Source organism: Tenrec ecaudatus, chromosome 6, assembly GCF_050624435.1.
Source record: "Tenrec ecaudatus isolate mTenEca1 chromosome 6, mTenEca1.hap1, whole genome shotgun sequence".
Lineage (NCBI taxonomy): Eukaryota > Metazoa > Chordata > Mammalia > Afrosoricida > Tenrecidae > Tenrec > Tenrec ecaudatus.
The window spans coordinates 6,699,260-6,725,148 of NC_134535.1; the positions used below are offsets into that span (position 1 = coordinate 6,699,260).

General features: G+C 54.2%; 1 protein-coding gene across 1 annotated transcript in view; it reads left to right on the forward strand.

Annotated features, from left to right (window-relative positions):
- EFCAB6 (EF-hand calcium binding domain 6) overlaps positions 1–25,889 on the forward strand; it is a 276,300-nt gene that overhangs the window by 217,686 nt on the left and 32,725 nt on the right. Inside the window, exons 26-27 of the mRNA XM_075552609.1 lie at positions 11,425–11,620; positions 15,389–15,580. Coding sequence (XP_075408724.1) covers positions 11,425–11,620; positions 15,389–15,580 — 388 coding nt within the window. The remainder of the gene's footprint in view (positions 1–11,424; positions 11,621–15,388; positions 15,581–25,889) is intronic.

Genomic DNA, 25,889 nt, shown 5'->3' on the forward strand with positions numbered 1-25,889 from the left:
GTTGTACGTTTCATCGTTGCTACCCTGCCCCCTGCAATGTCAGGATCTTAAAGCTGCTTTTTGCCCCCTGACAAAGAGGAACCCCAAGGATCAGAGACAGAACTAGACCAGTTGTCTCCGTGGATCGCCGACTCCTCCGCGAGAGCCGAGGGACAACCTTGAGTCTCTTACACAAATGTCAAGAGCAGCTTTGGCACACTGAACACTGGTGGGCTGCGGGGGGACACATCGTCAAGATCCTCATTCATGGAGAGAGCACAAAGGTCATTGAAAAGGTCAAAGTGGACGTCTGAAGAGACTCTGAAAGGGGCTCTCCGTTGTGGAGGGTTCTTGTTGCTGGTGCCCCTATTTGTGGTGCCCGACCTTGCGTGCCACAGACTAAAGTACCACTCGTCCTGGCCCAGCCACACAGCCAGTCCCGTGTGCGAGCCCACTGCTGTAGCCATTGCATCCTTCCATCTTAGGGAGGCTCCCCCTCTTGTTCTTGGACCCTCCGTTTTACCCAGCACGAGGTCACCCTCCAAGGACCGGTGCCTCCCAACAACGCGTCCAAAGGACGCGAGACGAAGCCTCCCCGTCCTGCCCTCTGAGGAGCGCTTTGGCTGCGCTTCTTCCAAGCAGGCCTGTGTGCGGCCGGCACGCCACGGCGCTTTCAGCCTTCTCCAACACCGCAGCTCAAGCGCAGCAATTCGTCTTCGCTCGTCCTTAATCTGTGTCCAGCTTCCGCGTGCATTTGAGGGCGTCGAAGTGCCAGGGCCGGGGGCCGGCGCATCTCAGGCCTCAAAGTGATGCGGCCTTGCTCTTGTGCAGCATGTTGGCACAGGCGCTGCACTGTTTGACTTCTGGACTGCTGCTTCCAGGAGCGGTGATCGTGGATGCAGCGAAATGAGATCCGTGGCAGCTTCCGTCTTCTCTCTGCGGAGCATGGTAACCATGCTCCAGGGGCCCAGTGTGAAGGCTGAGATTTTCCCCACCCTGCGTTTCAGTCCATCCTGACGGCTGCCTGCAGTCTTCGAGTTTCATCAAGTGCCTCAAGTGCCCTGGCCTTCCGCGAGTACAGCTGTGTCGTCTGAACAACATAAGTGATTACTGAGCTTTGCCTCCAGGCCCGGCGCCGAGTTCTCCTTCACATGGTCCAGCTTCTCGGATGGGTTCTTCAGCGTGAAAGGATGCACCCTGCCACAAGCCTTTTTGGATTTTAACCCTTGAGGTCAGTGTCCCCTCATTCCACTCCAAGGACTGCCTCTTCATCTGTGTACAGGTTCCTCATGAGCACCGTGAAGTACTCTGAGACAGACTCCCATTCTTCTCCGTATTAGCCTACAAAATGTGCTGCATGCATACACTGAGGCCTTACTCTGCCGCACCGAGAAGAGAGTCCTGCTCTGTAATTAATTGTAGGCCTACAATGAATGCTGGGTAAAATAAACCAGTCACAACCAAAGAGGTAGCGCATGTTCCCAGTAACGCGACATATCTCGAATGGACAAGTGCCCAAAGAGCGGCGTGTGTTCGTGAGCACCGGGGAAGGGCGCAGGGGAGGGAGAAAGGAGGGCTCGATGCTCAGGTGACCCTGAGCTGCTGTTCCGGTGATGGTCTGACTGACTTGGACAGCATGCTAATCACCATCATGTCACTGCAGGTTGTTAAAATGCCGCGTGTTTTGTGATACATATCACACACACACACACACACACACACACACGGCAGTCGGCTGTAGCCATGCGCACAGGGTGCCTCTCCATTTATCTAGCTCCTCTCCTTCAGCCGCGGCTGGCACTTTTATTTTTAGGCACAAGTCTTGTAGCTTGCTTACATTTGTTCCTAAGTACTCTGTTATCTTCAGTGTTGCTGTAAGTGGAACCGCTTTGTCCGCCTTACGTTTAGAATCGTGGATGGCTCTCACGCAGAAATACCGCCTTGCTTTTTCTGGATTCCTGCAGCCTCGCTGACCCGCCCGGAATCGGCGGCAGAGCGGCCTCTGTGGGGTTCCTCTCTATGGAAGATCTTGTCATCGGTACACGGGTCATTTTACTTCTGCCGTCCCCATGGGGGTGTCGTCTCAACCTCGTTCTTGCCTGAAGGCGCTGGCTAGAACTCCCAGCTCCGTGTTAAGTCGAAGTAGCAAAACGGGGCACCTCCCCTCTGCTCCTGAGCTTCCGGGGGAAGTGTTCAGTCTTTGAGTGAACTTTGCGGATGGACGCGTGGGGTCTTCAGATATGAAGTTAGTTCCCCTCAATCCCTCGTTGAGGGAGGGTTCTTGTCTTGAAGGGGGGCTGTGTTTGCCATCTCGGTTTTATTTTCCGGCATCGGTTAAGATGATCACATGAGTTATCTACTGTCCTTCATTGTAGGGATTGATTTTCGTGTGTTGAATCATCCTGGCATTGTGGGGACGAATCGCATTTGATCGTGGTGCACATCATCCTTTTTCATATGCTGTTGAATTCCACTTGCTAGTGTTTTGTCAAGAACGTTGCATCTATCTGCTTGAGGCATGCGGGTCTAAAATTGTGTTTATTTCTCTTTGTGTGGTGTCTTAGGCTTTGACATCAGGGCCTCCTCGGATGAGCTTTTTGGAAGAAGTGGAGGATTAGTGTTGATGCCTCGCTACGTGGTTGGTCTAAGTCTCCAGAAAAGCCATCTGGCCTGGTCCTTTGTCTGTGCTGGGAGATTTTTGAAGACTGCTGTGATCCCCTTACTTGTTAACAGTCCAGGTTCTGTTTCTTGCTGACACAGTTGTGATAGCTTATGTTTCTAGGAATATTTCCACTTAAGCTGGGTTACGATGGCATAGTGGTTACGCATGGGGCTGCGATCTCCATGGTTGGCAGTTCAAACCACCAGTCAGCTCTAAAGACAGGTCTTTCTATTCCCGTAAAGGAGCTACAGTCTGGGAGACCCACGGGGCCAGTTCCAGCCTGCCCTATCGGGTGCCTAGGAGTGGGCATGGACTCCATGGCAGTGCGTTTGGGATGGTTTTTTTGGTGGCAGGGAAGAGATCTAATTGGTTGACGTCACATGAGTCACAGGATCCTCATGGAGCAGTTCTTATTTCTGTGGAAGCAGTAGTGCTGTGCCCACATCATATCTGATTTTAGTCACTGCCTTTCCTCCTGTCGGTCCATTTAAAGCAGCGGTTCTCAACCTGTGGGTCACGACCCCTTTGGGGGTCGAACCATCTTTTCACAGGGGTCGCCCGATTCATCACAGTAGCAAAATGAGAAGAAGCAGCAACGAGAATAATGTTATGGTTGGGGGTCATCACCACATGAGGAACTGTATGGAAGGGTCCCAGCATTAGGAAGGTGGAGAACCACTGGTCTAAAGAGCGGTCTATCTTGAAGGTCTTTTCAAAAAATAAACTCTTAGTCTCGTGGATGGTCTCTGGTGTTCTCTGGTCTTCATGCTTTCCTTCCTTCTGTGGCTTTTGGTTTGGTTCACTTCAAGGAAACAATTAAACTCTTGATTTGGCATCTTCTCATGCAGACAGTTGCTGGTATAAATTTCCCTTCTAGCATGGCTTTCACTGGATGGGTAGATCCATGTTTTACATCAAATCTGGAAATGTCTTTTACCATTATTCCTGAATATGTCATTTCTCTTTCTCTGACACTCACTCCTGCATGTCACCCCTCCTCCTCCCTCCTCCCTCTTCTCTCTTTTTTCTTTTCTTCCTCTTCTTCTTCTTCTTCTTCTTCTTCTTCTTCTTCTTCTTCTTCTTCTTCTTCTTTCTCTCTCTCTCTCTCTCTCTCTCTCTCTCTCTCTCTCTCTCTCTCTCTCTCTCTCTCTCTCTCTCTCTCTCTCTCTCTCAGGTCTCCCCCTCCTGTAGCGCCCATAGTGCATGCTGGTTTACCTGGAGGCCAAGCGTTCTCTTAAGCTCTTTGCTCTGTTGTGTTGTTTTTAAGTTCATCAATTCTTCCTCCCTCTCTTTTAAATAGGCAACCAAACTCAGTAATGGATTGACTGGTGGGCCCCAAAAAGTTACATCAAAGTCCTAAGCCCTGGTCTCTGTGACCATGACCTTGTTTGGAAACAGGGTCTTCTGTGATGTCATCCGTTAGCATGAGACCGTAGCAGAGGAGAGTGAGCTGTGGTCCAGTGTAAGTCAGGCCCCCTAATTGCACAGGAAGTTCCTCAGCGAGCCACGTGGAGGGGCAAAGACCATGTGAAGGAGTGCCAGCAGGCCAAGGGATGCCTTGAGGCTGGACCAGAGGCAAAGAGAGACACCGAGTCATGCTGACACCCCAACTTCAGACCAACTCCCTCCAGCACTGTTAGACAATCCATTTCTGCTCACAAAGCCACATGCCTAGAGGTCCCTGGTTAACACCGGCCTGGGAGCCTTCTAGAAGCCTCAGGATTCTTTCTTTTTCTTCCTCTTTTTTTAATCCCCTAATGTCAGCCATTGTTCTTTCCAGCCCCAGAATTCCTATTTGCTTCTTCTTTAAACGTCCACTCTCTGGTACGATGTTCTGCGCTTCCTCGTGCATTGTTCTTCAGAATGCCTTCCGCTCTTTGTTGGTGATTTCCTCGAGCCTGCTGAGCAGAGTCAAGGCAGCTGATGGAATAGCTACGACTCTTCGCTCCTTGCAGGTGATTTCTTTCAGAGCCGCTTTCTTCTTTTGATTTGACCCCACGCTCCTCTTTCTTGGTAGTTGGTCACGACTGGTCGTCTTTAATAGTAGGATGTTTGTGCCCGAGGAACCCCAGTGGCACCGTGGTGATGCGCTGGTGTGCCAACCCCGAGGTCAGCACCAGAAACCACAGCCCCGCGCCAAGCGAGAAAGGCAGGCTTTCTACTCCTGGCCAGAGTGACCGTCGCAGAGACCCACAGGGGCAGATGGACCCTGAAACTTCAGGGTCGCTGTGAGTCAGAATCCACCCAGCGGCAGTGAGTGGGTGGGTTGAATGCTTTAACCAGATGTTACATCTTTTATTATAAGTTCATTTACTCTGTTTTATTTCTGTGGTGCAGTGCGCCCTTTCACAGCATTGTGACGTCGCCACTGGGTGCCGACTCATGCTTGCTGAGGGTGTCGGCCGCCTGTTCGTTTGCTAACTTTTCCGAACTACTTTCCAAAGACTATTTTCCTTGTTTGGGGTGGTCACCAAAGTTTCTGCTCCCTTATCTCTGTAGTCAGCCAGTGGCCAAAGAGTTCATTAAATGTCTGCTTCCCAAAAGCAAAGGAGATGGTGTTTGGTTCTCTAAACCTTCTGAGAGAGGCCACCAGGGGAGCTACTGGAGCTACTGACAGGGCTCAAACCAAGCCAGTGACCTTCTGCCATCCACCAGGGAACCGCCAGACCAACCACAGGTTAGAGGAGGCGCCCTTTCTTACTTGTCCCAGCGCCAGCCAGCCACCCAGGGACATGGATATGTATTAGTCCGGGTTGACTAGAGAAACAAATGCATAATTTGGGTATCCAATTTCCATACTGCCCACTTACATCAACCCAGTGCTCTGAGGAGACAGTCACATTCTTTGACGTGAAGAGTCTTCATTCCAGTCGGAACCCTGTGAAGTCTGTCCCCATCAGCAAAATCACATCAGGACAGGCCTCCCATAAAGTCAGCAGCAATGTGCACCAGTTCACAGGCTCAAAAACCTTCTCTTCAGCTGGTTGAGTTCTGGTCAACTCAATGTGGGCTGCCGCACTTAGCCTCACCAGGGTGCCCATTGGTCACTCACCTTTAGACCATGGCCCCTGTCACATATTCTCAACAATCCTAGCCCCCTTGGCCTAGGTCATGGACTTCACACCAGTCAACCAGCTCTTGTCTTTTCTTCTGGTCCCAGTGAACCAGGTCCACAGGTGTCAGTGGCCAGACTCACACTGTCTCTCTATTGCTGCATTTCTCCCACCCCCACTCAACAAAGTGGATCCAGGTGGTCTCCTAGCAAGCATTTGAGCCTGACCACAGGCATTCTTTAACGTTCAGTCCTAGAGAGGAGCCTCAAGCATAAACCACTAGTTCAAAATTAAAAAATCCAAAGAGTTCCTTTTTTCCCTTCAATCTGTCAACAGCCCCCTAGGCCAGTCTCTTCACCTTTAATGTCCTGAGCACTCAAGACACTGGGTGAGGCTTAGCTTTTCAGGGCCTTCTTTGCACGCATGTCCTGAACCCATTTCAAGATCAAGTTTTAATGGCTCAGGAGAAGTAGGCAACCAAGCTCTCTATTTTCTTACTTCCCAATAATCATTGCTATCAATCATTTTATCAACAATAATAAGCAGAAGAAATCAGTATAAACAAAGCAGAATGAGATATTAAACTCAATTCTTAAAACAGTCCAATTCAATCCTTATTTGGCTTATCTTAATCCTTATCTAAACTATTCCATTGATACAAAGTATGGCTATAGGCCTCTGACTGAATCGAGTCAGGACCAGGCTTTCTGTCAGCCCTTTTCGCTAAGCAACATGGTCTCCAAGTTCAAGAGGCAATTTCATCCCCTGAGCTCAAAACATACATTAATCACATTCATTTTCACCATTTTTAAGAGGAATAACCCAAAACAACAACCAAACAAAATAACCAAAACTTTAACGTCCCATATTCTTTCCAGAAAACTGCATGGCCATATCTGACCTCTGGCTAGCCAAAGAAGAAAACCTGCCGTGAGGCAGGGGTCGAACACGCATCCACTCTCCATCTTATGATTTGTTTCTCTGGTACCCCACTCCCAAAGTACCATAACGTGTGAGTCCGGGTTGACCAGAGAAACAAATGCATAGACACCCATGTGTGTAAGAAACACACTCATGTATGAGAAACAGCTTTATATAAAAGAGCAATTGTATATTGAGAAAGCATCCCGGCACAGTCCAGATCAAGTCCAATAGTCCAATATTAGTCCAATACTGGTCCACAAATTCCCCTTGGAACTCACACAGCGCGTGCAATGACGCCAAATGAAGAAACATCACAGGCCGGCGGGTGGAAAGTCTTGTGGATCTCAGAGCTGGCCTGGGCCTCCATCCGCTCCATGTGGCTTGTCAGCAAGAATGTCCCCCAGGGGGACTGTGTGTGGATGTGGCCTCCAAATGAGGTCATCGCATTGCGGCCTGATTGACAGGCGAGGCTCCACCCCTTCACAGGCTGACAGGAGATGATGTCACGGCCCCAGCAGGGCTGAGTGAGCGATGCATGAGGGCAGCTGGGCCGTCTCACCTGAGGTCAGCAGCCTCCCCTTCACCAGGCTCTCTCTCCCGCATGGCAGGAGTGTTCAGGCAGGTCCTCACGTTGTGAAACAATCATTCCTGACGTCTCTTCTGGTGAAGAGTGGATTTGGTGAGGGGCCGACCCCGGGCACGTTCTTCCTTGCTGTCTTGTGCGAGACCAGCCCGTGGATTGATTTCGGAATTTCACAGCCATTCGACAGCAGTTCATCATTATGTTCAGTGTCCAGATAAAGGGTGAAAATGAGCTTCTCTCCTCCGTGGCGCCGTTCCTGAGCCACACGCCTTCACGTGTCAAGTAGATCCTCTTCTGTACACGTCTCCGTCTGCTGAAGCCCACATCCCGTGTGAAGTTGGCTTCGCATTTGTACTATGACGCTGCTTGGATAGGTTTGTGTTTGCTTCCTGGGGTTTCAAGGCCCTCCCCCCCCCACTTTCTTCCCTGCTGTGCCCGTGGTGTTTTACCTTGTCACGGCAGAACAGGTCCACGCGCTCATAGACCACCACCACCAAGCTCACTGCCTCGGAGTCTGGTCCAGGTCATAGCGACCCCCTAGGACAGGGTCGCACTGCCTTTGGGTTTCTGATATGCTAACTCTTTACGAGATTAGAACTCCCCGCATTTCTTCCAAGGAGCACCCACAATGCCGCCCGGGCTCCTCGTAGCTCTGTAAGGAGAGCCGTTCTCTGAAAGGCTGTTGTGGGCGGGGAAGTGGGCTCTCTGTGTAGCGAGCATGCGCCAACCGTGAGCTCTGTAAGCAGCTCCCAGGAAAGGGGCTTTCTCTCGTAGGGCAGGTAAACCCTACTGAAGAGACTGACGGTGACCGGGACTAGTATGAGTGGGTGGAATCATCAGAAGCTGGAGCAGGACTTGTTTCCTGCTGGTTCTTGTGGGGGCCACTAAGGACGGGGGATTCTGCTGTGTACATGGCCGTGCTTACTCAGTGAATCTGGGGGACTTGGGCTGGGAGCGGGGGGCAGGAAACGGGACTGAAGTCTGTTCCAGTGACACTAGCAACTCTTCTGTCCAGGTCAGTGATGCGAACCTTGAACTAGTCATTGATGAGGCCAAGAATGTGCATTTGGGGTAGGGAAACCGAGGGGCCTCCTTGCGCCTTATCCAGCTCATAGGGGGAAGGCTGGTTCTTGGCAGTACACTCTTTCCAGGGACATAGCAGTGGAGTGAGGTCTCCAACCATTGTTGTTTTCGGGGAGCACAGCGCTCAGGTAAAGTTCAATGCAGTCAACCTACAGGTTCCCCCAATACCCCTCCCCACTCCCTGCCCTGGGGGGGGGGATTTCTCCTGGCTGCCTTTGCCCACGGACCCAGCCCCCACACCAGGTCTGCCACCCACCCGCGTTGTGTGCCCCACTACAATTCACCCCGTGGTTTGTCACTTTTTTTCTGGAATACTTCCTGAAGTAACTTTCAGAAAAAAGGGGTGGATAGGAAGTAAGTTTTCTGAGCGAGTGTTTATCAGAATATTTTTTAATTCTCCCTCATTCCCATTGCTAGTTTGACCCAGCTTAGAATTTCACAGAGAAAGCCGTTTTCCCTTAAAATGTTGAAGGCATTTCTCCATTGTAGCTGAGCTGCAAAAAGCCGTGTGTGTGTGTGTGTGTGTGTGTGTGTTGAAGGAGAAAATCATTTCCTCCTCAAGTGCCTGTCTGTCCTCTTTTTCCTTCAACGGGGTCTTCTTCCCACTGCATTTATTTCCAGCCGATCCAGAATCCACGTGCATCCAATGAATAAATCATTGGGGAAATAGCACCCGATAAATAATTAACTGACTGCTTATTAGAGAATCTTGTGGAAACATAGTTTAGACATGATACTTGCCCAAGCAACAAAAGCCCCTGGAAATTCTGTGGTCCACCTCTCAATGGGGGGTGATCCACTTTCTTGCAGATTGAAACCTTAATAAGGATCCGTCGCTCGGTTCCTTGTTCCTTCTCAAAGGCCCCTTGATGATGAACATCTCTGTCTGTCGTTTGTAATTACATGTAGATGATTCTTTTCTCCCCACCCCCCACCCCACCCCTTTTAGATCCAAAATAGACTTTTTCTCAATAATACTGGGGAGATTAGCATATGCATTTGATTTCATTACTAAATTTTAATACGGAGTTGGCAATTTCTCCTGCTGATGAAGGAGCGCTGATTATCCGTTCCCTCGGTGTCTCCAGCGTGTGAGCCAGCTCGGCGCGGGCGCTGGGCAAGGCTGCTCTGCAGCTGTGGGTTGGAAAAACACGCTTCTTGGCTCCTTTATCTCTCGGAGTAGATCTCTGAGCCCCTGGAAACTTCTCCTTCCGGCTCACCAACTTCCCAAGCTGTTCCTCTTTGACACATCCCCTCAATCTGGCCGCCGGGAAGCCTAGATCTTAAGATTTACAAATAGACGAAGTCCGGGTATATCCTGACTCTGGCACTTTGGATACATAGGCTGGCTCTGCGTCTCAGGGCAGTCTGGGCCTGGTGCCTCAGCCTCACAGCCGGTTAGAAAGTGAAGGCATTTCCCCAAGGCCCAGGATGACCCGTTCTCTTTGAGTGACGCGTCTGTGCAGGAGACATGGCCCGATGCTCAGGGAGCTGCCTTGTTCCTTGGTGGTGGTTGGCCTGGACGCGATGCCCACTCTTGGCCTCCAGGGGCCAGGGTGGAACCTGGATTCCTCACTGGTTCATTGTGGTCCAGCCTCCTTGCTGAGAATGTGCATTTCCCCCCGGATGGAAGATCGGACAGACAGACTCAGAGTGGAGATTTTCACAAGCTCCCCAGGTCGCCTGGGCATCCGTGAGGGTCCCCCAGGGAATCTCATCATAGCGTAGATGCTGATCCCATGTCTGCGGTCGAAAGGAGGGGCTCTGGAAGCACTGGGCTAGTCACCTCAACGTGATCAGTTCAAACCCACCAGCTACCCGGAGAGAAAAATAAGGCCCTTTGTCCACATAAAAAAAAGTAGTCTTAGAAGTCCTATAAAGTTTTAAGATCATAACAGACTGGAAGGGGGGGGTGAGTTTGGGTTTTGAGTCAAGCCCTGGTGGTGTAGTGGTTATGCGTGGGGCTGCGATCCACATGGTCAGCAGTTCAAAACCACCAGTGGCTCTGTGGGAGAAAGATCGTACTTTCTACTCCCATCATTACAGGCATTGACAGCAGAGAGTCCGGAGAGGGTGGCAGGGGATGGGTTGGGCTTAGAGTAGACATGGGAATTCCCAACAGAGGGCTCAAACCGGAATGAACTGGTTTGGACCACCAAGCCCTGGCTGGCCCTTTTGGCCAGTACTCAAACCTTTCAAGTGCTTGGACCACCAGGGCCTCCACGTATGACTGGCCTGACTGGCCCAGTGCCACCAGTCCATGCCAATTCATAGACCTGCAGATGTGTCCAAGGCTGTCCATCTTTAAAGGGTCAGATGGCCTCATCTTTCTCCCTCAGAGTGGCTGTTGGATTGGAACCATCAATCTTGTGATTGGCTTACCTGACACCACCACATAGCTGTATTGCTCACTCACTGCCATCGAGTCGATGCAGTCTTTTAGAGACCCTGTAGGGCAAGGTAGACTGTCACTCTTCACAGGAGTAGAAAGCCTCATCTTTCTCCCTCAGGGTGGCTGGTGGTTTCGAACTGCAGACCCTGTGGTGAGCAGCCCAACAACTAACCACTGTGCCACAGGGGCTCCTCGTAGCTTTATAGGTCTTGAAAAAGTATCTTCCTTCTGGCTGGTGGCTTAGTTCCCACCATCCTTTGAGAAGAATTGGAGGAAGGTGTATCCCACTCAGTTCTTCTCGCCCTCGGTGCTGTCTTTCACACATTCTTCTTCCTGCCCACCCGATGGTCATTTCGCAAGCCTGGGCGACCACAGGAGCTTCTATCCAGGCTGTGCCTACCAGCCCAACCCTGCCCCCCAGGCTCACTTTCAGCCCATCTTGGCTGCCACTGCCCACCTGCTGCTCTGCGATGCCATCGCCCTGCTGGACCACCTGTCCTGGGTCCAGTCATGGTCCAGTCCAGAGCCATAGTCCCCGTCGTGGCCAGCCTGCATCCACCTCCAGGGCAGCAGCCATTCCTCCCTCCCACCCCTCGCACAGGCCACGGCAGGATGAGGCAGCCTGGCCTGAACGAGTTCATACTCCCAGCCCACTCTGGGATGGCAGCTGCATGTGAGAGGACTCAGTGATAGGTGTTTGTTTGTTTTTTACTGATGTTCTGTCCTTTCTTTTGGGGCTTCGTCTAAGTTGGGGAGTCAGCTGTCAGGATGATTCCATCAATTACCTTGACTTCCTGAAAGCGGTGGACACCAGCAAGGCTGCCAGGCCCCAGCCGGACGAGAAAGAGGAGAGCAAGCCGGTCAACTTTGCCACCCTCCACCTGGAGGAGGTGCTGAAGAAGGTCCAGGAGACGGTGGACTCATGCCAGGAGGCCATGTCCAAGGTAGGGTGGCCACGAATCAGTGTGGTGGGTGACATTTGGCGGAACTGTCGATGTCTGCACTCGGTGACTAACTGGAGGAAAGGCTCCCATTTGAGTCCCTCCCTTGTGCTCCCGATGGCACTGGCCACAGGGGCCACCAAGGAGGGATGGCTGCAAACTAGCACTCCTGCCAGAGGCCAGGAGGAGGCATGGCAAGCAGTGGACACAAGCTGATCACAAGGGTAACATCCCCTCTACCCCAGTGGATTATGATCCAGATGGAATGTGAACCCATGTGTGTCTTTTCAATTTTTTTTTTTTTTACTCAGCTCCCTGTCTCCCTCTCCCCCATGGGAATCTCGTGGTCTTGAAAAGCCATCACATTGTGTGGGTTTGTTATATTTTCCAGAACCACTGTGTGGGCCCAAGAAATGAATTACAGGGTGGCTTTACCCCCTTCTAGACCCTGACTCAATAGCAGTGTTCAGGACCTCGGCATTCCTCAAGCCAAATGAACTGAACAAAGCATTCATGACTTGAGTTGAAATATTGAAGGATTCTCTAGGTAGGAAGCACGGAAAGCAGGTGGCAGGAATACACAGAGTCACTGTGCCAAAAAGAACTGGTCGACATTCAACCATTTCCAGAGGCGACATTTCATCGAGGACTGATGGTACTGAAGGAAGAAGTTGAAGCGGCACTGGAAGCATTCGGGGGACAAGGCCTCGGGAAGAGGTGGAACACCGATGGAAATGGGTCCAAAAATGGGTGCAGCACTACAAGTGCTCACTTGTCTGTGCCAAGAAAACGGAAAATCACTATCGGCCAGCCACCTGGAAGAGACCCATACTTGTGCCCATTCCACAGAGAGTGATCCCACAGAGTGAGGACACCCATGAATCAGTGTCACTGCCACCGGAGCAAGTGCCACTTTGCTGAAGATGAGTCAGTCAAACACTGTTTGCGGCTGCAAGTGACGACACATCAATCTGCAGAGTCGGCAGTTCAAAACCACCCGCAGCTCCTCGGGAGAAGGACGGGGCTTTGGTCACCATGAGTTGACAGTGACTGGGCAGTGAGGCTCTTTGGGTCTTTTGGCTTTTGTGTGTTTGGGTTTTCCAGAAACTTAAGCCAGAGTCTAGAGGACATGGAATGAGAGAGCGCATTGACAATGTCAGGTGGATGTTGGGTGGAAGCAGGTTGAAGTTGTTGAGAGTGCACAGGCATTCACCTGTGGGCATTGCCACAGACTGGGGACAACGTTGCCCAGGAGGGTACTCCCAGCACACTTCGTGTGCGCGTGTAGAACACTCACATAAAATAAGAGGCAGTCGCACGAACAGAACAAGGAAATACTGTGTGAGGGTTAGAATCGGGGTGCACCACGGGGCTGTATCCTCCCACCAATACTTACTACACTCAATCCCCGTGCAGAGCAATGATCTGAGGAGCTGGACAAGAGAAAGATCACGGCATCAGGGTTGGAGGAGAGCCCCCCCCCCCAACAACCTCCAACACGGAGGTGGGCAGCCTTGCCGGCTCAAAGTGTGGAGGACCCGGAGCACTTACTGGTGATGATCCCAACTCAATGTCGAGAAGACCCAAATCCTCACCACTGGACCGATAAGCAGGGGGACAACAAAGGGAGACAAGATTGAAGTTGTCCAAGATTTCATGTTGCTTGGATCCACAATCAGTGCTCATGGAAGCAGCAGTCAGTACATCTTATGGCCCATTCATTGCATTAGGTAAATCTGCTCATGAGCCCTTTTTAAACCATTACAGGGGAAATTGGCCACCGAGGTGCCCCTGGTCCAAGCTATGGTATTTGCAATCACCTCATATACACGGGCAAGCTGGGCCGTGGCTACGGAAGATTGAGGCTGAACCAGTGACTTTGAATCCTAGTGTTGTGAAAGAACCTCGACAGCACCAGGGCCGGCTACAAGGACAAACGTCTGTCTTGAAAGAAGAACAGCCAGAGAGCTCCTTCCAGGCAAGGATGGCGACACTTACTTTGGGCATGTGGTCAGAGGGTCCAGTTCCTAGAAAAAGGCATTATGCTTGATCAAGTAGAGATTCTGTGGAGAGAGAGAGAGAACCCTAAATAAGGTGGGTGGACCCAGAGGCTGAAACAACAGGTTCAAGGACAGCAGTTAAGAAGATGGGACAGGACCAGACAGTGTTTTGGTTCTGACATGCGGCCACTCTCAATCGAAGCTGACTTGACAGCAGCAGCCTGATGGGGAACCACTTCTCAGCTGCAGGCACGGGATGTTCCCCAGCACCTTTTGAGAACAGCAAACGCCGTTCACAGGTGACTCTCTTGCTGGCCCTGTAGAGAGACAGGCTGGCTGTACGCACAGTCCATCACCACTGGCCCTAGACAAATGCAGGATCTGTGCCCTGAGACACTGGACCCAGGATCCTGGACTGTCGGAGCCAAGGCCCTTGTGGCAGGAGCCTGCTGGCTGGAGACCCCGTGGCTGGAGCCTGCATGACTGCAGACCCCTCTGAGAGCAGCTAGGTGTCATGTGCCATTCTGCCCACACAAGGAGGGATGGTCAGCTGCCCGCTCACGTACACAGCCCCTCTCATTCATATCTGTCTGTCTGTCCTCTCTGCGGGGCCGAGCAGGTGCCTTTCAGGTTGACATTGGAAAACTCGCAAGAATCTCTTGTGTCACGAAACCCACTTTTTTAATCGCCAGAAAGCCAAAGCCACCCGGGGAACCAGGGACCCGTGGGCAGGCCCTGACTGATCGGCCCTGCAGGACAAGGGCACTTGGTTTGGGGTTGGCAAGTACAGCACCTGCTTCCCGTAGGGTAAAAGGCCAGGGCCAGTGAAGCTAACTCACGCTGGGAAAAAGAGGGAAGAGGAGAGAGGCAGAGACCTTCATGTTGGACACCGCTCTCCCCTCACAATGAAGACGGGTGATTTGATTTCCACAGAAGGGGGCGGGGGGAGTGCTTTCTTTCAATAGCTCATTTTGCACTTTTCCAGTTTGACTGTGCCCCACCCCCACCCAACTCCCCGCCTATAATTCAAAGCCTCACAGGCTCTGGTCCAGGATCCAGAATGGTCAGCCTGGTCCAGCCCCATGTTATTGTCTCAGGAGAGACGGGGTGGGTCTGCCCAGACCCAGTGGACGCCAGGCTGTTGCCCTTGGATTGGTGTTCCCGATTGGTGAGGGGAGGGAGGGTTGGCCCCCAGCCAGCTGCCTCTGGTCCCGAGTGATCTGGGATGAATGGGACAGGAATTCCAGGGTCCAAAGAGTGTGGGCAAGAGTCACTTACCCACGGGGGCCTCCTTTCTCCTCTGTGAAAGCAGGCGGTGGATGCGGGGGGAGGGCAGGGAGGCTGTGAGGCTCCCATCCAACGACAGGGCCAGAACCCAACATGCCCTTGTCCTTCCTGCGCTCAAGTAGGAGAGGTCATGGTGGCTTTTCCTGGCAGCATGGATGCCATAGACCTGTTTCCCAGGCCTTCAGTGGAGTCCAGGGGCGTGTCAACCATTAGCACACACTCAGAAAAGTCTGCCCCAAACGCACCGCTCAGCTCACTGAAAGCCCTCCGTTGCTGGGCGCCCTGCGCTGGCCTGGCCAGGAGGGCGGCTGGAAGGAGCTAGTCCTTCCAGATCAGAGAAGGGTGATCCTCCTGAGGGCTCACAGATGAACTCCGGGCCTTGGATGTGGGTCACACGCAGTAGACACGGTGCTCAGGGGCAAACTGTCTGGAGACCCTCACTGGTGGTGACAGCTGCCTGCCTGTCCCTTCTGCTTCTCTGCAGGCCTTTACTGAACTGGACCAAGAGGACACTGGCTTGGTCACAGCTGCGGAGTTTGGGCAGGTCCTCAAGGACTTCTGCTGCAATCTCTCCGACAGCCAGTACCACTACTTTCTGAGGAAAGTCCGGCTCCACCTCCGGCCCCACATCAACTGGAAATATTTCCTGCAGAACTTCAGCTCTTTCCTAGAGGAGGTAAGCGCGTCGATGGCTCAGAGACACCTCTCCTTGAAAGGGGGAACTAAAGCTATTATTAATTAGGAGTATGATTAATGGCAAAAATATGGATCATGAATGACAACGCGTGAGGTGAATGGGCCATCACTGCCTAGAACGAGCTCATCTCCTCAATGGAAGCTTGGCCTGCCCTCTGCCCACATCGCCTATTGGCGGGTAAAGATGGGCCCTTTACTTTGTGGGCAAGTTCCTGTTTTATGTGTGTTTTCATGCCCAAGAAGTCTGGGGGCCTGCTTCTGTCTGGCCATTGGAGGGTCCAAAGGGGTCTTAGATTCCAGAGGATGATCCTGGGGTCACAGAAGCCCCTTGTGTTCCAGACCCTGAGTCGTGCAAAGGTCAGTGTGCATGCAGCAGGGGGGTGGAGGTCACGCAGGAGGTCAGGTGGGCTTCCTGGAGGAGGGCGACAGCTCCTCCCCAGCACAGTCTCTCCGGCTCCACCCACGGTTCCCTCACTCCCGTCTTGCCTGTTTCTAGATTTCCGAGCACACACGTACCAACTGCGTGCATCATCATAGTGTGAACCTGAGTGAAACCTGCCCCCTTCTCTGACTGTCCTCCTGCACCAGGCTTGTGTGGGCAGGGGGCACCCCAAAGCTACAGCCCCTGCCTCATGGAAGGGAGACGAAATGCAAAGTGAAGGCAGCAGCCAGATCCCAGCTGACTGACCCCCTTGGAAGGGCATACTTTCCCATATAAAACCATAGTGCGTGTGTGTGTGTGTGTGTGTGTGTCCGTGCGCCACAGAAGGAAACACTGCCCGGTCCTGCGCCATCCTCACAATTGTCTTCTGTTTGAGCCCACTGATGTAGCCACTGCGTCCGTCCGTCCGTCTGTTCGTATGTCTTGCCTTCCTCTTCCTCGCCGCCGCCCCTCCATTTTGCCAAGCATGATGCCCTCCTCCAGGGACTGGTCTCTCCTGGCACCGTGGTGCCAGGTGTGAGGCACAAAGTCTCGCCATCCTTGCTTTGAAGGCGCACTCTGGCTCTGGGCACTTCCTGCTCTGCCGGCAGTAATTCAACGCGCCTTCAATGTTCTTCACCAGCACCGCGATGCCAATGCACCATTTCCCTTACGTCTTCCTTATTCAATGTCCAGCTTTCACATGCAAATGCCATAATGCTCTTGAAAGAGGTCTTGTGCAGCAGACTGACCCAATGCAATACATCCTTTGGCCTCTCCACGGCTGCTTCCATGAACATCCACGGTGGATCCAAGCAAGACAGAGTCCTTACAACTCCCAGCTTTGCTTCTCTGATCCCAATGTCACCTGGGGGGCCAGGTGTGAGGACCTTGGTCCTCTTTCCATTGAGCTGCAGTCCACCCTGAAGGCTTCATCTGCCGGGGCTGCACATGCGCCTCACTTTCAGCAAACGAGGTTGTGCCATGTGCACATTAGGTGATTGCTCAGCCCGCCCCCGATCCTGGGACCCCATTCTTGCCCTTGTCGCCCACCTTCTCTGCTCATTTGCTCCGCACACAGATTGAGGAAGCGCGGCAGGAGGATCCAACCTGGACCCCACCTCCTTCCCGACCCTCATATCTGTGTCATCCCGTGGGATGTTTCCCCACATAAGACTGCTGTGTTGCTTCTCTGTCTTTTTGTCCTGTCTCGCTCCTCGCACGGAAGCGATGGCCGCGTCTCTCCAACACTGTCCATCCCGGCTGCACGACAATCCTGGACCCTGCTTTTTGTCCTCTGACACCTTCAGCCAAGCCCTGCCGTCTGAAGGTCACCGTGTCCCTGTCTCGGCTCCTTCAGTCTAAGAGTGGCACTTCCCTGGCCATCATGTCCTCTGTGGGGAGCCCTGGGTGCACAAACCCCAGTTCTTCCTGGTGGCACGTTGACACAGCGGGAAGGGCCGGGGCCAAAGGTTCGGGATCCGTCTGTGGATCTTGAGAGCAAGCGACCCTTTACTTTCTTTGAGTCCCTCAAAAGGGTGGTTTGTGAGGTCGGAAGCGGTGATTGGTATCGGCCAGTGCTTTCCGCCGGTGTTTGTAGATGGGACACACGCCCGATCCACGTGGCATGGACTAAGCTGAAAGGTTAGAGGTTGTTCATCCCCAGGAACAGGGTCAATGCGGGGGGCTCGAGAAGGATCCTGGGGAGGGGTCAGGGACAGACGGCCTAGGGCTGGGAGGCTTGGAGGTGGTTGTTGATTTTCTGGCCTCACCCAGAACCCAAACTGACTGCCGTCAGGTTGATGCCGACTCACGGAGACCGTACAGGACAGGGTAGAACTGCCCCTGTGGGTTTCTGAGACAGTCACTCTTAACGGGAGTAGAAAGCCGCCTCTTTCTCTGCTGAGCGGCTGGTGGTTTTGAACTGCCGACCCTGTGGTTAGCACTGTGCCCCTGGGGTTCCCTTTCTATGCTCTTTGAAGTCTCTTTTTAAACCACTGTGTATTACCTGTAAAGCAGCATCTCCGTCCCCCGGAAATGAAGCCGAATTGGTGCCAAGGATTTAAGAAGAGCCCCCCCTCACCCCCACCCCAGCACCCCAAGCAATGGTTTTCCGACTTCGCACTGCTGCTTCAGGTTACTAGAAGGCTACATACCTTCCACTTCTTTCTGGTTCCTTCTGGTTTGTAGACACCCCTTGTCAGCATCACACAGGGGCTCCCTGAGGCCGCAGGTGGGGATTTGGGTCCCATGGTCACCTCTCTGGGGAGCATCCACAGACTCGGACACTCAGGGTCCTAGCCTTGTCCCGGGGACCCCTTGGCCTTGCCTGATAGCTGGAGCCTGGAGGCACGGTGGTGCACATCGGGCTGCGCAGTGATAGAGCACCAGGCCCGACGAGAGCGACCGAGGCGGCTTCTGCTCCCACACAGAGCTTGTCTCAGAAGCCCACAGGGGCAGCTCTTCCCTGCCCTGTAGGGTTGCCGTGAGTCCTGCGTACTGTGTGCTCCTACAGCCCTGTGTCCACCAGGCACTGCGCTGGCCACGGGCTTTAGTCTCTGCCTACAGGGAGCTCCCGTGTGGCCGAGGGGAGGGAGTGGTCACATACGCGTCTGAGGGGCTGCAGCGGGTTTGGGGGGGTGCCATTACCTTCCCATTCCCTTCTCTGCATGCCTTTGAAGCCGTGTGTGTGTGCATGTGTGCTTTGTGTGTGCATGCGTGTGCGCACACCCGGGTGTAAGCAAAGAGAGTGTTTGCTACAAAACCAGAGAGCCGTTCCTTCAGCACAAAGACGGCTCCATGTTCCTGGGCAGATCCTGCGTTCGGACCAGAGTCCTGGGGGCGCCCCCTCCAGTAGAGGAGGCAGCCTGGACCCTGTGCAGGCTCGCTATGAGTAAACATGGCTAGCGGGCACCCCCACATCAAGGTGGCCCAGGTGGGGAGATGGGAGGGTCCTCTGAGAAGCTAGCCTCCTTGCACAGAGGTGAAACAAAGGGAGATGACCTCTGCCGCCCGGAGGGACGGACACACTGCAGAGCCTGGAGGGGTGTCAGTGAGAGGCTCCGTGTAGACAAGCCCGCAGCTCAGGCCACAGCTCAGGACGTGGCTGCGAGGGTTCATGTCCTGTGCGGCCAAGTCCAGGTGGTCCTCCAGGGGGAGGGGGAATGATACAGGGGACAGCCAGCCTCAGGGGGATGCTGGGAGTGGGGGATAACCAGGGGCCACTGCGGACGCCCCACCCCTCCTGCTGCTCGTCACTAAAAGGGAGAGGACGTGGCCAGCAGCAGGGGCAGTGAGTGGGTCGCCAAGCTCCTTCACGGTGAGACCTGTCCATGCGCTGGGGACAAGTGACTGAGAGATGAGCGAAATGTACCGATGGCCCCTACGGACAGCCCCTCGCCACGCCACTGCCAGCCCACGTGGAAGAGAGGCCAGGCTGCCTCGAGCTCCTCTTGTTTGTTGTTGGTGGGGGGGGGGGCGGGCCTGAGCTGGCCTGCCGGGCAGGCGTCAGGGAAAGGTCCAGTGAGCCCCTTCTGGAAATCTGCCCACAAGGACGACGGGCCACAGCCTTCCAATGGACCTGGAAGGGGCGCAGGACCATGCAGCTTTCTGTCCTGTTGGCGTGGGGCCGACACACCGCCAACCCAGGTAGCTCAGTGCTCTGGGGCCCTGTCCCTGTGGGGATTAGCCAGTGCCACGTCCACTCTGTGGCGCATGTGAGTCTGAGAACCCGAGGGGAGGGGAGGGTGAGAACTCTGGCCCTGGCAGCCCAGCGGTCACCACAGAAATGCTGCCCGGCGGCGTGGCCAAAGCAAAGAGCCTGGGGCTGCAGACGCCCTGCTGCCTGCTGGGAAGTTGCCCGCACAGCGCCCAGAGCCCAATGGAGACTCGGGGGAGTCTCCGCCGTCCGCCAGCTCCCCGTCTCCCTCCTGGAAAAGCAGAGCCTTCACATTCAGGACCGCCACGTGTGAAACAGCCAGCCTCACCTTGTCTTCAGAGAACCGTCCCCGTTTAACATTTCCTTTAAGCCTTAAAGTGCAATTTCCGTATCTGCCGTGGACGTGAAAAATCAAGCTCAGAGCATAAATAGATTTTTTTTTTAAAGAGAGCGAGAGAGAGGAGAGGCACGTGGAGGCTTCATACGAAAGCCCTCTCTACTTCATTGCCATGGAAATATGTGATTTCTTTCCTTTCTTTAACAAAACACATCCTTACTCAACACAGAGTAATTATTTTGTCACATCCCCGCGAGGAGCCAACGAGACCGTCCCCGGCTTAGTGTTTCGAAGACGTGGTCTCAGAACGCCATCCTGTTACCCGTTAAATACCATCGAGACGACTTCTCCCGAACAGAGGCTGGGAGACGGTTGCCGTGGGCTGCAGCTGAGCCCTTAGAGTGCCAACATTTATGCTCTTTTACGAGCACCGTCACTGCCCCGGCTTACCTCTCCGCTTGCTCTGAATGCCGCCTGTGTTTTTAATGAGCGTGATAGAGAACAGGGGGCTTCCTTTCCCCGGTTATGACCAGGGTGGACCACGTCCCTTTGGGGGGATGTGTCACTGTGGTCTAGGAACTGTGGTGTCAAGGGAAGCGGGTTGTGCATTGGGCGGCTGGCCGCTCGGCATGAGAAAGATGAGACAGCCAGCCTTCAGGAAGCTGTGCTGCCGCTGTCCTGACTTCAGACGTCCTGTTGGGGGTTCTGCTCCTTGCTATGGGGTCCCCCTGGTGGGCACTGGTCATGACTGACCCCTGGTGGGCTCTGATACACACAGGCTCTCGGTGTCCCTTTTAGGACTTTGGACCATTGCTTCTGAAGTGCAGACTCGCTCCACTAGCCGACGAAGCACCGCCTCCCAGTAGACACCAGGCCATCCAGGAGGGGCCGGACTGACTGCAGGGGGACTGGGAATGACTCGCGTGCTTGGGGTGACCCCAGAGGCAGACAAGGCAGAGGTGGGAGTCCCCTGCCTCCAAGGGGGAAAGAACACAGATGCACCTCGTTTTAGTATGCTCTGCAGGTGGGATGTGTTTCCCCCATGGAAGGTCTGCAGCCCACCCTGCACTGAGCACAGGAGCCCTGGTGGCATAGGGTAGTAAGTGTTGACTGCTGTGTTGGGCAGGGTAGACTAGAGAAACAAATCCATAGACACTCCTATGTGTATAGGAAAGAGTTTTAGAAACAAATCCATGAACACTCCTATGTGTTTATAGAGCTTTTTAGACAAGAGCAATTGAATATTGAGAAACTATCCCAGCCTGGTTCAGATCAAGTCCATAAGTCCGATATTAGTCCATGTGTCCGATACCAATCTACAAAGTCCTCTTCAGACTCACACAGCACATGCAGTGATGCTGAATGCAGGAAGATCACAGGCCAGTGGGTGGGAAGTCTTGTGGATCCAGTGGCGGTGGAAGCCTCTCAGCACTGGCAGGGATCTCCATGAGGCTCCTCCAGCTCTCAGGTCTCTGGCTGGATCAGGAGAGCTTCATGTGGCTTACCATCAGAAACGTCTTGCAGGGAGTGAGCCTTGTCAGTAGAGAGTCTCCAAGGGAGTGAGCCAAGAGAGAGAGTGTCTCCTGCCTCCAAGGAGGAAATACCGGAGTTCCCAAAATCCTCGGGAGAAGGCCATGCCCACCCAGAGGCCTCATTGGCTATGACCTGGTTGACAGGCTAGACTCCACCCCTTCGTTCTGAATCCTCTCAAACAGACAGACAATTACATAATTACCACCACTGCCAACCACAAGGTTAGCAGTCCAAAGCTACCAGCCGCTGCACAAGAAGATGAGGCTAATGTGCTCCTGTAAATATCTCCAACCCTAGAAATCCAGGGGGGGTGGCAGTGCTACCCTGTCCTTGAGGGAGGCTGTGAGTCAGAACGGGGCCTGGGACTGTCAGCGTGTGTGTGTGTGTGTGTGTGTGTGTGTGTGTTGGGGGTCTTATGTTGAGCAACTCTGGGCACTGTTTCCCCACAGTGTGTGTTCACCTGGTGCCTCGGGGCCCCCTGCGGGCCACCCTCAGCGTCTTTCAAGCCCTTTCATCCTTGACGGGCGACAGGGCCTGGATCTGCTCAGAAAAGCCAGAGACAGCACGACCTGCCCTACCGCATGGCAGCATGGCAGTACCCCCAAACCCAGGCTGGGGTCCAGAAGAGGTGGGCGGTGAGCTGGTGTCATTGTGAGGTGCTATCAAGTCAGTCCCGACTCCCAGCGCCTGGCGTAACCCAGAACACAGCCCCGCCCGGCCCGGCACCGTCCCCACAATCACTCTTGCGTCCGAGCCCACGGTGGCAACTGCCGTGTCCACCCCCCTCCTGGAGGGCCTTCCTCTTGGTCACTGCCCCTCCGCTTCCCCAGACATGGTGTCCTCCTCCAGGGCCTGGTCTCTCCTGACAACCCGGCCACTGTACAGAAGATGAAGTCTAGCCTTCCTCGCCTCTAAGGAGCAGTCTGGCTGGGCTTCTTCCAAGACCGATGTGGTGGTCCTTTCGAGCCGTCCACGGGACATTGGCTATTCTCTCCCAGCACCAGCACGGAAATGCGCCGAGGCTTCGTTGGTCTTCCTGAGTCCACGTCCAGCTTTCACGTGCCCAGGAGACGGTGGAGAATGCCGTGGTTTGGGCCAGGCGCACCTTAGTCCTCAAAGTGGGATCGCTGCTTTTCAGCACGAGAGGGCTCCTGCAGCAGGCTCGCCCGGTGCAGTGCGCCATCCGGTCTCCTGACCGCTGCTTCCTCCAGCACCGTCTGTAGATCCAAGCATGAGGGCACCTCGACAGCGTCAGCCTTGGCTCTACTTCCTGTGATGTCGCCATTGCCCGGTGCTGCTGTGATCTGTGGGGTGGCGTCTTCGCAAACCCAAGCTCCCCGTGTCTCCAGAGGCAGGGACCATGCCCGGCTGCCTCCAGGGCCATCATGGTGGCTGCCAGCTCGTCTCCTCTGAGCTTTGAGGGACCCTTGACCATACCACCCTGCACAGGTCAGTCACTCTCATAGCCTTGGGACTCAAGCACCCACGTCCTCTCCAGGGTCCCGCTGGGCGTTTGTCTCAATGCCTCCGTGGGACACTGTCCAAAACAGTGGCTGAGCTTGAAAGGGCTCCTTTAGAGCTGGGGGGAGAGGTGTGGGTCGGGGCAAGTGGGGCCAGTGAGCTGAGTCTGTCACATGGACCAAGGGCACCCTCTGCTCTGAGGGGCTGCAGGTAAAGGGGTCCGGGGCGCCCTGAGGGCTGGAAGGATGAGACTGGCTCAGCCTGCTGGCCTAGCTGGCCAGTGGGCCCAGCTTCAGTGGGCCCTCAGCCAAGACCTATGAGCCACATCCCACCCTCAGTAGCTCTCGCCCACAGGGTCAGCAGTGGAACCGTGACAGGATCCACGGGCAGGTGTCATCGTCAGGGGCTGCTGAGTCAGTTTTGACTCAGGGAGACCTTGCCTGCAACAGAAAGGAACCCCTCTCCACCCCCCGGGACTGTGACGTCCTCACAATTATTCTTGTGTCCGAATCCATCCATCGGTGCAGCCACGGTGCCTGTCCATCTCCTGGAGGGAGGACCTTCCTCCTCCTCGCTGCCCCTCCACTTGACCACACATGACGTCCTTCTCCAGGGACTGGTCTCTCCTGACAACCTGTCCAAAGATGAAGTCTCGCCATCCTTGCCGCTGAAGAACATTCTGGCCACGCTGCGTCTGAGACAGCTCCATCGGTTCTTTTGGCAATTTGTGGTACTTGCAGTAGTTTTTGCCAGGCTGGCTAGAGCCCCCACTATCCACCTGTAGGGAGCAGACTAGGGGCCTGGCCTGGCCAGTTCCCTCTGTACAAGAGCCTTGGTTTCCTGCCATGGGGCAGTGAAGACCACAGCAGCCCAGAACCGGGGGAAAGGGGTGTCAGTGAAGGGTTCCCCATCCTGAACCCCAGGTCTTAACTGGTTTGTGGCCTGTCCCGGCCATCCTTCCAGGAGCTCTGGCTTCTTACGTGGTCAGGCTGCTAAGCAGACAGTCCGTGGTCTGGACCCACCAGCCGCTGCAAGGGAGAACTTGGAGAGTCTGTTCTCTTCAAGGTTCACAACCTTGTAATCCTGCGGGAGGGGGTGGGGGTAGGGGTGGGGGTGGGGGGCAGTTCTACCCTGTCCTGGAGGCAGCTGTGAGTCAGAATCAGCTTGATGGCTGTGGGCCTGCTCTGCCTTTAGGCTATGTCATTCCCAGCCAGAAAGAAAGGTCGCATTGTGTGGGGTCCCAGGTAGGCATTGTGTCCTCTGGGAGGGGGCCTCACCTCCATGTCACCTCCAGGAAGGGCGGGCTGGGTTATTAGTGCCACCTGAGCCCCTGCTCCTGGCCTGCCCTCTCCCCATCCCCAGGTCTCCCCCGGCTCCCTTTCCCGCCCTCAGAGCACAGAGCAGGGCCCTGGCTCACAGAGCCCACGTCCTATTTTCATCTGGATTTTTTCCTGTGTTATCTTTTTTTTCTTGCTTTTTTTTTGACAGGCAGTCTTGCCGCTGTTGTTATTTTTAGCATTCATTTATCCACTGTAAATACAAATGAAGATACAGTACAATTAATTTCTCTGCTAATCAAAATATTTGATCAAATGAAGCAATTTTTCAATTCTTTGGAGTAATTATACTCCTCTGTAACGGGAAGCGGGAGGCTTCTTCCCTGGGCCTCTCTAATTAGGAATCTTCACTACCTGCTGTGTCCTTGTTCTCGGGAAGTTCAGGGGCTTGTTTTCCTCGCCCTCTTCCTGCGCACGGGTCCGAGGGGGTAAACCCTCAATAATTGTCTCCCGAAGCCTTCAGAACGGAAGTCACTGGATGAGTCATGCCACCTGGTTGCTGCCATTTCTGGGTGCCACCCAGTGGGCTCCGACCACTGCAACCCCTCGACCAGCAGAAGGAAACACCCCGGGTCCTGCACCATCCTCAGTGGTTCCTGTGTCTGAGCCTAGGGCTGCAGCCACCATGTCCGTCCACCTCCTTGAGGGTTTTCCTCTTTGCCGCTGCCCCTCCACTAGACCGCGCATGCTGCCCGTCTCCAGGGACAGGTCTCTCCTAACAAGAGGTCCAATGTACTTGAGATGAAGTATCACCATCCTGGCTTCTCGGGAGCACTCCGACCCTACTTCTTCCAACAGATCCGTTTGTCCTTTGAGCTGTCCATGGTACTTCCAGTATTCTTGGCCAGCACCCCTGGATTTGCTCATTATCATCTTCATCTAGCTAAATGAGTGCGCACATTTCCCATCTTCCCACCTGCTTCCCACCTGGACCTTACCCGCTGCTTCCATACAGGTGCTTGCCACCACCAGCGTGGACACCCAAAGGGACAGTGCCGCCACCAGCCCCAGCCACAGACTCACTGCCCCAGAAGATTGATGGCCCAAAAGTCACCCTGCCTGCACAGCCCACTTCTTATCTCCATACTCAGAGCAGCCTCCCCTCCGCTTACCCTCATTAGAAATCCCCGGTTGCACAGTCAGCTGCTGCTGTGTAACAAACAGCCCCACAGCCTCAGGGCCACCACCTGCATACGACCCGCCTTCACACCTACAGCCTCCTCTGTGGACAGCTTGGCCACGGTTGCTCTCCTCTGGGTATGTCCCCTTCCCAAGTCAGTGCTCTTGTGGTCCAGGCTGACGTCCCTCTTGCTTAGCTGCCTTCCAGTGGGCCTCTGACTGACGGCAGAATGCAGCCACCTCCCATCATCCTCTTGTGATCAGTGAGGTTTTCCCCAGCCCATTTGACTAAAGCACGTGGCCGGGGCCCCTCTTCCTAGTCCAGCTTAGCCTGGAAGCACCCCTCAGGAACCCATTCACCATCACAGTATCACCTAAAAGACTCCACACTAACGGGCAGGTGGGCCACACACTGGCCAGGAT